At 60.4% G+C, this 16,801-nt stretch overlaps 5 protein-coding genes across 5 annotated transcripts; 3 read left to right on the forward strand and 2 right to left on the reverse strand.

Moving 5' to 3' along the window:
* Positions 1-209: 209 nt before the first annotated feature.
* On the forward strand, positions 210-1,927 carry BKCO1_5100087 (rhamnogalacturonate lyase a; the record flags this gene model as incomplete). The annotated part of the gene is made up of 3 exons (XM_020277011.1): positions 210-468; positions 519-1,825; positions 1,898-1,927. 3 exons carry the CDS (start codon positions 210-212, stop codon positions 1,925-1,927), a joined length of 1,596 nt encoding a protein of 531 aa, XP_020127441.1.
* Positions 1,928-3,501: 1,574 nt separating this feature from the next.
* On the reverse strand, positions 3,502-5,284 carry BKCO1_5100088 (sugar transporter; the record flags this gene model as incomplete). Its single annotated transcript, XM_020277012.1, has 3 exons — positions 3,502-4,468; positions 4,531-4,922; positions 4,976-5,284. The coding sequence occupies 3 exons, from the start codon at positions 5,282-5,284 to the stop codon at positions 3,502-3,504; spliced, it is 1,668 nt and encodes a 555-aa protein (XP_020127448.1).
* A 2,585-nt stretch (positions 5,285-7,869) lies between these two features.
* Positions 7,870-9,810, forward strand: BKCO1_5100089 (glycerol-3-phosphate o-acyltransferase; the record flags this gene model as incomplete). The annotated part of the gene is made up of 1 exon (XM_020277013.1): positions 7,870-9,810. One exon carries the CDS (start codon positions 7,870-7,872, stop codon positions 9,808-9,810), a length of 1,941 nt encoding a protein of 646 aa, XP_020127447.1.
* A 437-nt stretch (positions 9,811-10,247) lies between these two features.
* Positions 10,248-13,883, reverse strand: BKCO1_5100090 (elongation factor 2; the record flags this gene model as incomplete). Its single annotated transcript, XM_020277015.1, has 5 exons — positions 10,248-10,956; positions 11,070-12,644; positions 12,737-13,662; positions 13,747-13,767; positions 13,821-13,883. The coding sequence occupies 5 exons, from the start codon at positions 13,881-13,883 to the stop codon at positions 10,248-10,250; spliced, it is 3,294 nt and encodes a 1,097-aa protein (XP_020127499.1).
* Positions 13,884-14,440: 557 nt separating this feature from the next.
* BKCO1_5100091 (ph domain-containing protein) lies at positions 14,441-15,909 on the forward strand (the record flags this gene model as incomplete). The annotated part of the gene is made up of 3 exons (XM_020277016.1): positions 14,441-14,659; positions 14,726-15,520; positions 15,583-15,909. 3 exons carry the CDS (start codon positions 14,441-14,443, stop codon positions 15,907-15,909), a joined length of 1,341 nt encoding a protein of 446 aa, XP_020127502.1.
* Between the last annotated feature and the right edge of the window lie 892 nt (positions 15,910-16,801).

Raw genomic sequence — 16,801 nt, forward strand, 5'->3', positions numbered from 1 at the left:
AGCCCTCCAATCGGTGCGATTGACCCTGGCCAGGCTGTGTAACTGTTGTTGCATGCGGCAGGTCGCTAAACACACAATCATCCGTTCAATCTAAGACTGGGAATGGACGCGTACATGTCTTCATGAAGGGTCTGTACATACATATATCAGATAGCAGCGCCGCACTCGCATACCAACAAACCCGTCGTTCTTTCTTCACGCCGTTCATCATGTTGGCCGCTTTGTCAGTTGGTCTTCTCGTCTCCATCTGCAGCCAGGGCGCGCTGGCTGCCTTTGGCCTCACGGACAATGGCGACAGCTATACCATCGATGCGGGGTCGGCCAACTCGCTGGTCGTCACGGTTGATAGTGCCAGCTGCGACATCACGTCGATCGTATACTACGGCCAGGAGTACCAGTATTCCGCACAGGGGTCGCACATCGGGTCCGGTCTTGGGTCCGCAGACGTCACTGCAGAGACGATTGATGGTAGGCGCTTCTCCCTCAGCGTCACTCAGTCCGCGCTGACGACGGGCCAGATGTGATCAAGGTGACTTGCACGACGGACACGCTCATCCACTACTACGTGTTCAAGTCAGGGGACAGCGCCATCTACATGGCGACGTACACCAGCGCGGAGCCCGAGATTGGCGAGCTGCGGTACATCGGGCGGCTGGACTCGTCGGTGCTGCCGTACGAGTACCCGTTCGGCGACGTGTCGACGACGGCGGACAGCAGCTCGACGGTCGAAGGGTCGGACGTGTTCGTGGTCGACGGCGAGACGCGCAGCAAGTTCTACTCGAGCGAGCGCTTCATCGACGACGACGTGCACTGCGTGTACAGCGACGCGACGCACGCGTGCATGCTGATGCCGCAGTACGAGACGTCGTCGGGCGGGCCCTTCCACCGCGACATCAACTCCAACAACGGCGGCGACATGACGGCGCTGTACTGGTACATGAACAGCGGCCACGTGCAGACCGAGTCGTTCCGCCAGGGGCTCCACGGGCCCTACGCCATGTACTGGTCGCGCTCGGGCATCCCGACCCTGGCCAGCGTCGACTTCTCCTTCATGGCCGACCTGGACCTCGAGGGCTACGTCGCCGACAGCGCCCGCGGCACCGTCACGGGCACCGCCTCGGGCGTCGACGGCGACACGTACCAGACGGTGCTGCACTGGTACAACGACGACGCCCAGTACTGGGCCTACGCCTCGTCGTCGGGCGCCTTCACCTCGCCCGCCATGAAGCCGGGCACCTACACCATGGTCCTGTACCAGACGGAGCTCAACGTCGCCACCTCGACCGTCACCGTCACCGCCGGCGCCGCCACCGCGGCCGACATCGCCAGCGCCTGGGCCGCCGGCTCCGAGTCGCTCTTCCTCATCGGCGCGTGGGACGGCAAGCCGGACGGCTTCCTCAACGCCGAGAACCAGCTGCGCATGCACCCCAGCGACGCCCGCATGGCCGACTGGGGCCCCGTCACCTACACCGTCGGCTCCTCGGCCGCCAGCAGCGTGCCCATGGCCCTGTTCAAGGGACTCAACGACCCGCTGACCATCACCCTCGCCCTCGACGCCGACGCCGCCGCCGGCGCCGCCACCCTGCGCGTCGGCACCACCCTCGCCTTCGCCGGCGGCCGCCCCTCCATCACCGTCAACGACCACTCCGACTCGGCCGCCGCCCCGACCCAGATCAACTCGCGCGGCGTCACCCGCGGCGCCTATCGCGGCTACGGCGAGATCTACGACTTTGACATCCCCGACGGCACCTTGTCCACCGACAATACCATCACCATTTCCGTCATCTCCGGGAGCAGCGGGGACAGCTTTTTGACGCCCAATTTCGTGAGTGCATTCTTGTTTTTTGTCTCCCGCTTTTCGGGAGCGTTGTGGCTTGGAAGGCTAACGCTTGAGTAGATCCTCGATGCCATTGAGCTTTTCAGGTAGAGTTTCGGGGTTTGTTGATGAATCAATCAGTCTGAACATGACAGCCCAGTGAGGCTCGGTGGTTGGTCATACATTCGCTTGTAACGTTCTCAAGGCTTCCATAATCCAGAGTTTTCGTGTGAATCACTGTTTACGTGAAGAGCAAAACGACCTTTGGATTTGAGCAAAACTAAATCAGAGATCATGGAAGCATCCGCCAGTGATCTCCGTCCCTCGTCAGTGATCCGCCTTGAGCTTGTTCTCCCCTGAATCGGTATGTATCGACAACCCGACAAGGTCGAAGAGCCCGTAGTATCGGGTGAACCGTCTACTTTTGCCAGATGTGTGGATTCGCGGCTTGTCGGTTGGCTCACCCTCGCTTCAAACAAAGCGGATAGCCAACCGTTGAGCTAGACCATATTCCCGGCACCTTTCGTCTTTCAAAGGTTCGTTATTGCTGCAGACAAAGCAAACAACTCGCAACAAGCGCGCACATCCACCACACGGACGTGACTTGACTGATTGCGGTGTGCTATACATCCTCGTCAGCCATTCAACCCTTATGCCATCCGGCACCCTGGGCTGCCTGTTTCGTTTCCACCTTCCTCCGTCCAGCCGAACTCAGGCAGCGCATTAGGTGCTTTATGCCAATGGACGGTTTCGTCCAGAAAGATCAGTTGTTCTGGAATGAAGGTCCTACATATATATGCTAAGCGCTGATGGCCATTGCGAAGGACACCAGCCTCAATCCTCAGAATTCTCCACCGGACGTTCCAAAAAACCTCAACAAATACCATCAGCATGCCCAACCTCGGTGTTCTCTTTGGTAACCCCAAGAGTGGTTGCATTGTCATGTAAGGATCGGGAAGGGCATCTCACCCGCTCAATGCTGAGAGTCCTTTGGACGGAGCACTTGCATGGTTTTCATTATGGGGATGAAAGCAGCGTCGCGAAGGAAAACCGAGCTGGCGAGATACATATCTAGGGATCGAATCGAAAGGATGAGTCTCAAACATGAAGGTTTGATAGATGCAGCCTCGTATTAGAAGTGTTGCACATACCTCTAGCGTGGATGCCGAGAAGGAAAGAATGAGGGGCAGTATCGATTCCTAAACAAAAACACCCTGTCCCATCTTTGCCGACTGGTAGTGACCAGACCGACTGTTCTCCGAGGACTCAACCATCGCAACCATAACATCAAAATGCACACAGAACAGAGATCGTAAGGAACGTTTTTTATATCATAGGTACAATTGCCTGTGCAATATCAACATTTTCCCCGCATCCGAGCTGGTATCTATATCTCTCAGGTGCTTTCCCTGCCCACCTCCCTCCCCCATCCGTAGTCGTGGTTGTACTCTAAAAGCCAAAGAGCGTGTCTCATAATGCCATCGTTATGATCGTCGTCGGGATATCAATAAAAAGGAGAGTTCCCAAATGCCCCCGCTTTGCTCAACCCCGTCCAAACTCCTCTAAAACGACAAAAAACCCACAACATTACGCAGAATCCGCGAAAAGGAAAAAAACATAGACGAGAAAAAACCCCTCAAAAAAAAAACCAGGAAAGAAAAAAAAAAACGGACAAACCAACACGCTTAGTTCGACGCCCTCGCCCGCATCTCATACGGCAGCGCGAACCACAGCGCACCGGCAACGATCCAGCAGGCGCTCGCGACCCACACGGGCGCGCTGCTGGCGCTGTCCTCGCAAAACGCCACGACGAGCGCTCCGACGAGGCCGGCCGCGCGGGCGGCGGCGCCGACGACGCCCATGCCGGTGCCGCGGATGGGCGCGGCGAAGGTCTCCGACACGTACATGAACATGAGGCTGACGACGGCGTTCTGGGCGAACGCGAGCACGCACTGCCAGGCGATGACGTCGCCCTTGGTGCGGGCCGAGGCGTAAGCAAAGGACAGCACGCCGGCGAGCAGGGTGGCGGCGGCGCCCGTCTTCTTGCGGCCGAGGCGCTCCGTCTCGACGAGGAAGCCGGCGACGATGGGGCCGGGGATGGCGCAGAGGGCGGTGAAGACGTGCGTCTGGAAGGTGAGGCTGGTGCTGAAGGCGGCGGTGGCGGGGTGGCGCGCCGCGAGCCAGCGGGCGACGAAGGCGGCGTGCAGCGGGAAGGCGAGGCCGATGAGCGACCAGATGACGATGAGGACCGTGGTGCTGGTGCGCAGGTTGCGGGTGCAGAAGACGTTGCGCAGCCACGAGGGCCGGAACGGCTGCAGGCAGAGGCGCGCCTTGGAGCTGTTGGCGGCCGTGGCGCGCAGCGTCGGCGGGCCGTGGATCTTCTCGATGTGCTGGAAGGCGTCGAGCGTGAGCCACGTCTGGCGGCCGTTGTGCTGCGCGATGGCCGACACGGTGGCCACGACGTCGGCGTCGCGGTTCTGGCCCAGCAGGAACTTGGGCGTCTCGTGCAGGGTGAAGAAGTAGCGGAGGATGCAGAAGAAGACGGTGATGGCGCCGAGGGTCCACCAGGCGTAGCGCCAGCCCATGTTGTTCACGTAGTGGCACGTCTCGGTCGTGGCGTCGGCGGCGCACGAGTACTTGGACATCAGAGGCCTGCGGGTCCGGGTGGTTAGCTGGCGGGCGAGAGGACGAGGGCGGGATGCAGCAAGGCTTACCAAGAGACAAGAGCGGCGACCAGCTTGCCCAGGCCCGAGTAGGCGCCCTGCATGGTCAACAGGTACTGGTGCGAGGCGGGGATGATCTCCAGGAAGATGGAGCTGTCGACGGCCTGGTTGCCTCCGGCGGCAATGCTCATGAAGGTGGCGACGACGCAGAGGCCGGAGAAGGTGGGCATGCCGGCGCCAACGAGGCCGGCGACGCACATGAGGGCGAGCGAGAAGTTGAAGACGGTCTTGCGGCCGATGAAGTCGGAGACCATGGGCAGCACCGAGGCGCCGACGGTGAGGCCGACATACTGGCACACGGTGAGGAAGGCGGCGTTGCTGGTGTAGAACTTGGCCTCGTTCTGCACGGCGGGCTGGATGAAGGCGAAGGAGAACATCCAAAACTGGGTGGAGCTGTCAGCGGAGCACTAGCCCGAAGCGGAAGGAGTCGACATACGCTATCAAGGAACCAGCCGAGACCGGTCACGACGGTGAGGAACCACTGGTACCGGCCCATGCCCATGTCCAAGAGGGCCTCGTTCAGCAGCTTGGCCTTGGCGTCGTACACGTCGTCGCCGCCGGGCTGCATGTAGGTGGTGTCGATGATGGCGCCGAAGCTGTTCCGGTACCGGTCGGCATCGCGCTCGTTGGCCTGGTAGTGCACCACGGGCGGCACGTGCGTGTGCCCGCTGGAGGTCGTCGACGCGCTGCGCACGCTGCGGGCGTCGTAGCCGGGGAGGTCTTTCTCGGACCAGGCCGAATCCATTGTGGGCGGTCCTCTCTCTCTCTTAGTAGTCGCACGGGAAGGCGGGCCGGGCTGTTGCAGGCTGCGGGCTGCGGGCTGCGGGCTGCGTCTGGTTGTCGAGGTGCTGTTGGTTCCGCAACAAAACGAGGGAACTGGCTAGACTTCCAGGCACAGCGAGGCGGCCACAGCTGTTCTACTTAAGCCGGGCACGTTCCCCACCCGTCAGTCGAGCATTGAGAATTTTCGGGCTCTTGACAGTGGAGTCGTGGGATAGCCCGAGCGCGGCGCGACGCAAAGGCCCGAGGATCTCCGCAACTAGGGCCACCTCCGCCTTGAGAGCCGCCTACAGCCAACAGTTGTCCAATACCGCCTTTTTGTCTCCATCGCCCTAGCCCGAACCAGCCTCCAGCCTGGCAGCTATTGGAACGTGTGGGCTCCGCGTCACCACCTGAGTTGTCACCTCCGGACCGGCTAACCCAGAGCCCAGACACACCGAGCCCGCTGCCTGTCTGCCTATCGAGCCTGCCCAGATGACCTGCATGTCCGTCACCCGTCGTCGCACAATTGCCCCAACGAGCTCCCGTTCATGCCGAGGCGCGCTGGGGAACCCGCGGGAGCAGCCGCCGAACGCCTGCGCGTCTGCGCGCCCGCTCGCCCGCCGAACCGCTGCTCTCACCACCCTCACCACCCTCACCCCATCGTCGTCCGCTTGGCCCCCAACGCCGCGGCTGAAGCCGCGCTTCGTCTCTTCAGCCCCAGAATCGATAATCTTCACGTCGAGACAACCTTCGAGGCGTTGCCGCGCGCTATTGCTGATCGCCCCTCCGGCACGGTGGTTCTTTCGGCCTCTGCTCGTGAGCACGTTCACCGCTACTCGCGAAGCACGCGGGCTGTGTTGGGTCCCTGGACGCACGCACCGCGAGCTTCGCCACCCACGCGTTGGTCTTTACGACGCGGGTATTTTTAGTCCTTCAGCTGCGCCATCCTTTTGCCTCTTTTCTTAAAAGCGTGCGCAGCTGCTGTCCACAGCGCCGCGTGTTGACCCCGCCGCGCCCTCGATGAGCTGGCGAGGCCAGGCCAGCCAACAGCCAGTCAGCCACTTCACTGCCGCCGGGCTCCGTCGCTCCCGAGGCCTGTGCTCGGGACACGCGAGCGGCTCTGCCCGGGCTGACAAAGAGAGACTGCCACCTGCCCACCAGCATCCTGCGTATCCGGACCGGTCAGCCCGTGGTGTTTGCGCATTCGGCCGTCGGGACGCGACAGCGCTGTTGCCGCAGCAGGTTCGGCTACACGGATTCCGTGTCATCGTATGACGTATGATGACTTTTCTCCGCAGTAAGCATCACCGGAGGACGGGCACCCGGCGGTCCTGGCGCGGACATCAAACCGGGCGAGCAAGTGATGATGATGATGGTTTGTCCCTCACGCGAAAAATGGGCTCACGGGCTGCCCCAAATCGTTTGACGCGAAGGAGTCGTATCAGGCCTTGGTTGATCAGCGCAGATGTTTGCGACATTTACTGCTCGGAGCCAGGCTGTGGAAGAAGAGTCATGATCAGCATGCTGCAATCAGAAGACTGGGGACCGGACGCTCTTTCCGTGTTTTCACAGGCAACCCGACGCGACCTGCAGATGGGGCAGTCGGCCTCTCGCGCCGGTCGCGCGGTTTTTAGAGCCCATCGGTGCAGCGTTGTGAAGGTGCGAAAAATAATGGCAGTGGTTTGGACATGCGATATGTGGAGGTCAGATGTCGTGCCCAATCTGGGCAGGCTCGCGGCTCAGGCCGCCCGGCCAGCACCAGGGATCCAGGCAACCAATTGACACGCGACAGACGCCCCACCAACACCGTCGCTCTGCGTACCTGAGTGGCCCGACGCTTCTCGCCCCCAAGCCTTGGTGCCCAGCTCAGTCCCACGACGACGAGCTCTTCACGTCTGCGCCGTCGCTGGGCAACTGCCTCGGGAAGACGTGTATCTGTCGTGTATGTGCGCGATACTCAGTGGCGACGGAGGCGCTGAAGATCTCTCAACGTCATGATGCTCACCCCTACATTGCGATAGACTCAGCATGGTGCAAGCAGATGTTTCGCAAGTCGACTGTGTATTGTTCAGGCCGGCAGAGAAGGTTGGGGCTAATCGGAGCTAATCGCCATCCCAGCCACAGCGATACTGACTTATTGCAGTCCGTTGACGCTAGCAGATAAGCAATCCGTGCTATCACAACTGGCGTCATTAATGCGTAAACGTACCGCACTGTTGCTTGCTTATATCCATTCCTCTGCAAAGGGCCCTTTACGGGCAGGCTCGGTTTGATCAACAGGGAAGCGTGGGCGCAATCGCATCATGGCAGTTTGAAACGTGGACGAACGCAACTGTACGACAGAACTGCGCACAGCCGAAGCGAAGAGCTTCTACCCCATCGACCATGTCGCAAAACGAAATAGGCCGGCTTTTCCAGTACTGCTGGAGTACCAGCGCACAAGCAGACGTTTCCAGGTTTCGCCGAGGCGCAGCAGGATTCAGCTGCGAGCTGGCAGCCGAGGCCGAATTTCAAACGTAACACAACTTCTGTCACCACAGCTCTGACCACATCACATCCACGCCCACCATGGCCCCCAAGCAGCACCGGCGGCTGTTGGTGCCCTGGATCTACGATATCGGATGCTTCATCTTCACCCTTTGCCTGGACATCTTCTTCCGCGAGGTCTACCCGCGAAATGCCTGGCGTGTTCCCGCGCGCGGGCCCGTCATCATCATCGCCGCGCCCCACGCCAACCAGTTCGTCGACTCGGCCCTGCTGATGCGCATCCTCAAGCACCATGCCGGCCGTCGTGTTTCCTTCCTCATCGCTGACAAGTCGATGCGAGAGCCGTACATTGGAGCCCTCGCCAGTCGCATGGGCGCCCTGCCCGTCGTAAGGGCCATGGACCACATCAAGCCGGGCCCCGGCAAGATCTACTTGCCCGATCCGGAAGGAGACCCGACCCTGGTGCGCGGCCAGGACGTAGACTTCACCTCGTCCCAATTCATGGTCGGCGGCAGCATCATCCTACCCAAGGTCGGCGGCGAGAGTCCGGAGCAGCAGTCCATCGCCGAGATCCTCTCCGCCGATACGCTGCGCCTGCGGGCCCCGTTCAAGGCCTTCGAACCTGACCACCCGCTTCACAAGGCCCTGCGCCGCCGCGGCGAGGCCGAGGCCGAGGAGGGTGGCACCGCGTACAAGGTGTCACCGCACATTGACCAGCACCAAATGTTCGATGCCGTCTACAGCGAGCTCGTCGCCGGCGGCTGCATTGGCATCTTCCCTGAAGGCGGCTCGCACGACCGGCCCTCGCTCCTCCCCTTGAAAGCCGGCGCCGCCATCATCGCCCTCGGCACCCTCGCCCGCGACCCAGGCTGTGGCCTCACGATCCTCCCCTGCGGCATGAACTACTTCCACCCCAACAAGTTCCGCTCCCGCGCCGTCGTCGAGTTCGGCGGCCCCATCCGCGTGCACCCAGACCAAATCGCCGCCTTCGCCTCGGGCGGTGACGCCAAGCGCACGGCGGTCAGCTCCCTGCTGGCCACCATCGAGGCCTCCCTGGCAGCCGTGACCCAGCAAGCGCCCGACCACGAGACCCTGATGCTCGTGCAAGCAACACGCCGCCTCTACAAGCCCCTCCGCGCCAAGCTCCCCCTCTCCACCACCGTCGAGCTCAACCGCCGCCTGCTCGAGGGCTACGCGCGCTTCCGCGACGCGCCCCTCGTCCAACACCTCACGCGCTCCGTCGCCGCCTACAACCGGCAGCTGCGCGCCCTCGGCGTCAAGGACCACCAGGTCGAATGGGGCGACGTCGGGCGGCGGCCCTGGCTGTACGTCCTCGCGACGCTGCTCCAGCGCGTCGCGTTCGTGCTCGCCCTCGTCGCCGGCACGCTGCCGTCGCTCGCCCTCTTCTGGCCCGTCTTCGTCACCACCAAGGTCATCTCCGTCAAGAAGCAGCGCAAGGCCCTCGCCAACTCGTCCGTCAAGCTCGAGGCCCGCGACGTGGTCGGCACGTGGAAGATGCTCGTCGCCCTCGGCCTCGCCCCCGCCCTGTACGTGTGGTACACGGCCGTCGTGTCCGTCTGGCTCGTCCTGTGCCGGACCGACGCCGAGGTGTGCGCCGCGCGCGCGCCGCCCTGGGCCCGCGCCACGACGTGGGTGCCCGCTTGGCTGCCGCTCAAGGTGTTTGTCCCGGCCTTTTTCGCGCTGATGGTCGCGGTGACGTTTGCGGGGCTGCGCATCGGCGAGGTGGGCATGGATGTCGTCAAGAGCCTGCCGCCGCTGCTGGTGGCGCTGAATCCGTGGAGCAAGGGCGCGTTGGTGAGGTTGAGGGAGAGGAGGAGGAAGGTCGCGAAGGAGGTTTTGGATGTGGTGGAGAGGTTCGGGCCTGAGGTTTTTGAGGATTTCGAGGAGCAGAGGCTGTTGTTGGTGAGGAAGGAGGAGGATGGGGACGTGGAGGATGGAGAGGAGGGGGGGATCAGATACGATGATGAGACGGTGGAGTCGGAGATGAAGAAGGATGTGTGAAAATGTATGGATGTGGGGCCGATGGGGTTTGGTGTAGGGCGTAGTTTACCTAGATGCTGTTACACTGCTTGAAAGCTGCTCATAACGGTTGGGTCTTCTGTAATATGTGGCCCTTCTAGCTATTGAATAATCCGAAAAGCCAAACGGAAAATAAAATGGTCCCACTCGTGGCGAAGGCCTTCAGTTGTTTCTGTGCAAACCTTCTCAAATCATACCAGACATGCCAAGCCCCGGGCTAGCCCCTGGCTCCGACACTCCCAGATCCCTTTCGCGCTTGCAAATGCACTCCAATAGACACCTGTATCTATTTATTTGAATACGATAAGCTACGCACTCAAATCATGAGAAAGAAGCCATGAGAATATCCTTCATTTTTGTCTACAACTCGCACCTCGCTCCCAGCACTTGCCCCGCTTCCCCCTTCCACCGCCACCTACTTACTTACTCTTCAACGTCCTCTGCTTCTCCGCATCCTTAATGATCTTCTCCTTGATGAACAACCCCTTCCTCCTCCTGACGCCCTCCATGTACCTCTTCGCGACATTCTCCCTGTCCGCCAGCTCGCCCAGATCCTCAATCTCCTCCTCCGTCCACGGCACCCAAAACGGGTCCTCATCCAGCATCTCGTACCCGACGAAGACGAGCTGGGGCTGGGCGGCGCCGCTCGTGCGCTTGCGCATCTCCTCGGAGAAGCCGAAGCTCTCGGCGACGGGCAGCAGGGCGGTGATGGAGAAGAAGGGGGTGCCCTCCTTCATGGCCTCGGACACGATGCGGCCGCGGCGGCGGGTGACGACGCCGTAGACGCGGCCGAGGACCTCGGTGCTGCACTGGATCTCGCAGCTGTACATGGCGAGCAGCATGCGCGGCGACCAGTCGAGCAGGCCGGCGTGCACGCCGCCGCGCACCGCCTTGATGACCTCGCCCGTGAGGCGGCCCAGCGCGGAGCGGTCCGCGGCGACGGCGCCGTCGATGTCGACGGCTTCGACGTGCACGGCGATGCCTTGGACCGGCTCGTTGCAGAGCGGGCCTTGGTAGGTCGCGAGCTGGAAGGCGTACGTGATCTTGTCGGTGAAGTCGTGCGGGGTGAGCGTCTCCGAGGTGGAGGAGGGGTTGATGGCTGAGTGCTGTTCCGGGTCGGTGGAGAGGCTGTTGGTGTTCTTCGTTAACTCTTTCTCCCGTCATTCTACATACTTGGTTGTCTCCGACCTCTTCTTGAGCAAAAGAGAAGAAAGAAAGAACGAAGACTGGGAAACACTTACAGATGCGGCAGAACCCTCTGCCCAGTCTCATCGATCAGCAGATTCGGACCCGTACGTCTAGGACCGAACGCCGCAATCTTCTCGGCCACGCCGGCCCAGACTTCGCTCTCGCCCTTGGCTTCCGCGAATGCATCGTGCAATTGCTTCTGGAAGTCCTTGATGGTGAGGACGTTGCCGCCTTCGGTGACGTCGACATCCGCCTCGAGTCCTTTCTCACCCTCCTCCTCTCCTTCTTCTCCTCTTCCATCCTCTCCATCAGTGACGGCGTCCACCCCTCCCTTCTTCTCCTCTTCCTCGGCGCGACGCTGAGCATACAACCGCTTGATCGCCCCCGCATTTTTCGTCAAGAAGTCCGTAACGGCCGCAGGCAAGGGCCTCACCCTCAACCTGACGGTAACGTGCTTGCTCGGCGCGACAGCGACGACAGTGCCCCTCGGCAGGTCCTTGTTCTGCGGCGGATTCATCTCCGCGGCAGCGACGATGCTCTCGCGGTACGGCACGATGGGGGCGCCGGCCTGGATCTCGCAGCGGGCGAAGCGCTCGCGCAGGTCCTTGAGGCAGCGCTCGAGATGCAGCTCGCCGGCGGTAAGGATGACGTGCTCGCCGCTCTCCAGCACCTCGTACTGCACGCACGGGTCGCTCTGGACGAGCAGCTTCAGGCCCGCCACCATCTTGCCCAGGTCGCCCGGGTTCTCGGGCTCCAGCGCGACGCGCACGATGGGGTGCGAGCCGAGGTTGACGCCGGCCAGGTTGACGCCGCCCTCGAGCTGGCTGCAGATGGTGCCGCTCTTCAGCACGTGTCCGGCCAGCCCGCCGATGCCGAAGACGCAGCCCGCCGGCACCGTCGACAGCGGCTCGAGGCCGCGCCCCATGAGCAGGTACAGCGCCGTGATGGTGACCTTCTGCGGCTCCGGGCTGGCGTGCGGCGCCGCCGGTGTGTACTTGGGCGGCAGCACGTAGATCTCGTCGCCGACGTTGAGCGTGCCTGAGTAGATGCGCGCGAAACCGATGAGGTGCTCGGGGTCGGATTCTTGCTGCTTCGACTCTTCTCCTCCCTCTGCGTCCTGCGGCCCTTCTTCGCTGATGACGGTCGTGGCGCCGAAGGCTTGGGTCATGTTGGCTACGTCGTCGCCGGCGCCGTTCTGGAGAGCCTGTGCGCGTGCGAACTCAGCACGCTTTTTCCGTGCGAGCTCCCGGGCTTCTTCTGCGCTGAGACTGCCGCCTCCGCGACGCTTGTTCTCCGGCAGTTCACTCTCCGGTACGGAGACCATCTTGCTGATATACGCAACAACGGGTGCCTCCTTCTCTTTCTTGAAATTGGCCATGGCGTCCTGAATCTTGGGATCAACGTGCTCTGCTCCGGGCGATTGTTTGACGAGCTCCTTCATCCGTGCTGCCTGAGCAGCCGGGGGCGATGGGAGATGCTCGATGACGGAGACAAGGACAGCGGTCGAAAGCGGTAACCAGGCTGCGAAGAGAGCCATGAGGAGCGTTCGGGGATCTCGGGAGCGCAAGATGTGAGGAGGGAGGCTAAGGTTCAGGCCTTTGGTGATCTTCTCTAACATGGCGGGATCTCTGCATGTAACGGGGGACATAAGCTTCTGATTTCACTACGGGAACCTATACAACGAGCACGGGTGAGAAAGGAGAAAAGGAGATCCACGCACCCCTTCCCTGTGTTGCCGCCTGTTGTGGCCTCATAGACTGCCCATATTTGCTCCAGGACCAGTTGCACGAAGATAGGCTTGAGCGCTCTTCCCTTCAAGTGTTTCGAGCCTAGGACCTTCTTTGTTTTGGGGTCGAGATAGAAATCACCCCAAAGGACCTTCTCTAGCGCTGTGCGTTTGATTCCGAGCTTCCGCTCATACAGCGCAGCGAATTGCTTGACCGTGAATGCCCAGCCATCAATGGCACTGCTGAAGATGACGTTGTTCTTCTCCGGTGCGAAATAGATGTCTTCGTCATCCTTTTCTTCGTAATCGGCGGCGATGTCGCTGGGCAGATCATCGCCATCGACCGTGTCGGTACGCTCCTTTGCCTTGGCGCTGATGCGCTCATCCATCTTCTCTCTCCACTTTAAATCGTCTTCCATGCGCTCACCTTGGAAAAAGCTGCCCATGACAGCATTGACCTGTTCTAGCAACTTACTCAGATGGGTGTACGCTTCGCCAGGGCTCATCTTGAGCTCCGTGATCAGGCGGTCCATCTTGTTGATTACGAGAAGAGGCCTCAGCTTCTCGACCCACGTCTGGCGCAGGACTGTCACGGTCTGGCTGCACACTCCTTCGACCGCGTCTACCAAAACCACTGCGCCGTCGCAAAGCCTCGAGGCTGTCGACACTTCGCTGCTGAAATCGATGTGGCCGGGCGAGTCTATGAGGTTGATCAAATTCTCCTGGCGCACCGGCTCGGCGTCGGGAGCGGAGCGGCGCATCAGCGAAAAATAGAGGGAGATGGCCGACGACTCCATGGTGATGCCGCGCAGCTGCTCGTCCGGGCGCGAATCCAGATAGCGGATCTTGCCGGCGAGCTTGGGGGATATAATGCCATTGGTGGCGATCAGAGCGTCTGTGAGCGAGGTCTTGCCGTGGTCCTTCAAACCTCAGCCGTATCAGCGGGCTGGTCGGGCACGTTCTAGGAGGCGCGGGGGTGGTGAAAGCGGGCAAGTGCAACGTACGACGTGGGCGAGGATGCAAATCTAGGGAGGCAGTGTCAGTAAGCGTGCTGGAAATGGGGCATGGAGAGGCGCACGTTGCGGATTCCATCGTGGGCCTGTTGCAGCTCCACGAGCTTCTCTGCGCCGACGACAGGCATGGTGCTGCGGGTGCCAGTTTCTGCGGGAATCGATCAGGCGTGCGCGGGTATGTGGACGGGAGCGCACGCGAAGGCGGAGTTTTGAAGACGGCGGGGAGAAATGTCGTTGCGCCCCGCTTGGTGGTGTGGCGGACGATGATGGCTCATGATGCGTCAGTGCGCGATGCCGTCACTAAGTTAGGTCCCTGTCCGTCTCATGCAGACTCGCTAGCTCGCTTTCTCGGTCAAGCCCCCTAACTAACAAGATAATGCAGCCCTTGACTTTGTGACCACGGCCCCGCCCAACGCCGTTGCCAAAGACTACGCCTTCCCGCTGCCCGCTGCCCGCGCCTCGCGCTGCGACTCCAGGCCAGATCGCGCAGCGCCCCGTGAAAGTGCGCCGCTCATGCCTTCCGTCGCACCCCTGGCACCATCTCCGCATTCGACAAGCTTCAAACATACTCAGGCTCCGTGACAACGCAGCGAACCGATGCCCCCGTAGCCGCCTGCGCTTCCACCGAAACCACATATCCGCGCCGTCACTACTCCGTCCGCACCTCGTCTTCTGAACGCCCGCAATGGCCGACGTAGCCCCCGCTACCGCGCCCCAGAACATCCCTTCGCACGCCGCCGCTCCCATGCGGATCAGGACCGGTACACCACCGCCGCCCGACGAGGCGACGCGGAAAGGAGACCTGGGCCTGGGCGTTTTCTCGCCCGTCAACCAGAATGGCAGCTTCGAGTTCGACCGCGTGCTCAAGTCGGGAGAGCTGCTGAAGCGCACGAGGAAGACCAAGGTTCGCACAATTTCACGCGCGCGAGCGAAATGATCCATGCCGCGGACGCTAACGAACGCATCATAGACCTGGAAGACCGTCTACCTGGTGCTGCGCCCTCACACCCTCTCCATCTACAAGGACCGCGACGAGACGCGCCTTCGTCACCAACTCTCCCTGAACGAAATTACCGCCGTCGCACGCCAGCGCGACGCATCCAAGAAGGCCAAGCACGTCTTCGGGCTTTTCTCCCCCTCGCGAAACTATCACCTCGCCGCGCTGTCCGATAAAGATGCCCAAGACTGGGTGGAGCTCATCCGGCGCGAGTCGCGCATCGACGAGGAAGAAGAGGAGATGATACTTGCAAGCCCGAACGGAAGCGGGAAAGGCAAGACATTCGGCAGCCGCAATCGCAGCTCAGAAAGGAAGATACGCGAGCAGCTACTGTCGAGCTCGTCAGAGGGCGAAGGCCTCGCGCGACCTCCGAGCTCGATGCGCCCGGAAGATCTGCACAGCGCGAGACGCACGTCGCACACTTTCCAATACTCGGGCAACGAGCAGGCCTCCTTTTCCGACTACTCCGATACGCCGGTTCCGACTGGATTTCGCGAGTCCACACTGTCCTTTTCCCAGCCGAATGACGGCAATGCTGGCTACGAGAGCTCCCTTAGCGGACGCCCGAGCCTGGGCCGAAATGTGAGCCAGGTGAGCAACGCTGGTGCCAACCCCGAAACCGGCAGTACGGGCAAGAAACCGGACAACGAACGCGTGGTTTTCCAAGGATGGCTATACATTCTCAAGTCGAAGGGTGGCGTGAGGCAGTGGAAGAAGCTCTGGGGAGTGTTGCGCCCCAAGTCACTCGGCCTGTACAAGAATGAAGATGTAAGTTTCCCCCTTCACCGTCAACTTTCTTCGTGAAGCCGCATGATCCTAAATCAGACCAGGAATATTCCGCCAATCTCATCATCCCCTTCTCCAACATCCTCAACGCTGTCGAAATTGATCCCATGTCCAAGACGAAACGCTTCTGCATGCAGCTCATCACTGACCAACGCAACTACCGCTTCTGCGCCCCCAACGAGGAGGACATGACGCAATGGCTCGGCGCTTTCAAGAGCCTGCTTGCCAGGCGCAAGGAGGCAGAAATGGTCCGCCGTGGCGGCGACGCTCAAGCCCCAGCGCCAGTGCCCGGTGGCCCAGTTTCCGGATCGAGAGTCGTGTCTGGTTCAAGTGCTACCAGCGGCCTGCGGGCCACGTTGCCCGCGCGGTAATAATCCAGCACACTTGGACACGGAAGAAAGAAAGAAAAGAAAAAGAACCAAAAGAAAAAGGAAAAAAAACCATGTAGCATGTTCTCATGAAGGATGCATACGCCTGTACTACCACCGAACAACCCCCAACCCCCCAATACAGTGACCAAGGGCGCATTTGAAATGGCAGCCGGTCACAAAACAGCAGCCCACTACTTAACGGATTAAGCAAACCGCCCCGGTGACTGACCGCCCCCTTTTCCAAAGCGTCTTTTGCTTTTGAACGGGGTGGGAAATATGTTATATTGCTCTGTAATGCTGCTGCTTCTGTCTTTTCCTTTGAACTCACTTCTTGTTCTTCTTTTTCCTATCAGAAGCAGCAAAAGCACAAAATATGATTTCACGATGGACTACTGATTGATTGATTTGAATAATTGATTGATTTGAATCGGGAGAGATTTGGGTAAACAGAATTGGATCGCGGAAAGTGTTAGATCACATCTCATGATGAGAGAGCACACTCTTCCCCCTTCCTTTTGTTTACTAGCCTTCTCCTACTTCCTTTTTTTTTCTCTGTCCTTTACGAAGAAAACAAAGAAGAATTTCGACACCATACATATCTTGTAATACGGGGTAATTAATGCGAAGGAACTCGGGAATGTTCTCCTCATCCGCTCTTCGGGGCGAAGGGGCGAGAAATAGCCCTTGGATGTTTCAGCCGTACAGCTTTTGTAATCAAACTTTCTTGTAAATGATAGATTAGAATTTAGCTCATTTCGTGCCGCAGCCCGCCTACCTGCCTGGCCCCTTTGCGCGCTAGGGAATTGAAATGCATATATCCGCTGTGCGTGATCGATCGATCGACTGGTTTTGTCTGGGCAAGACTTGGACATGCAGGAGAGAGGGGTAGAGC

The sequence above is a fragment of the Diplodia corticola genome (genome assembly GCF_001883845.1).
Source record: "Diplodia corticola strain CBS 112549 chromosome Unknown scaffold51, whole genome shotgun sequence".
NCBI classification, from domain to species: domain Eukaryota; kingdom Fungi; phylum Ascomycota; class Dothideomycetes; order Botryosphaeriales; family Botryosphaeriaceae; genus Diplodia; species Diplodia corticola.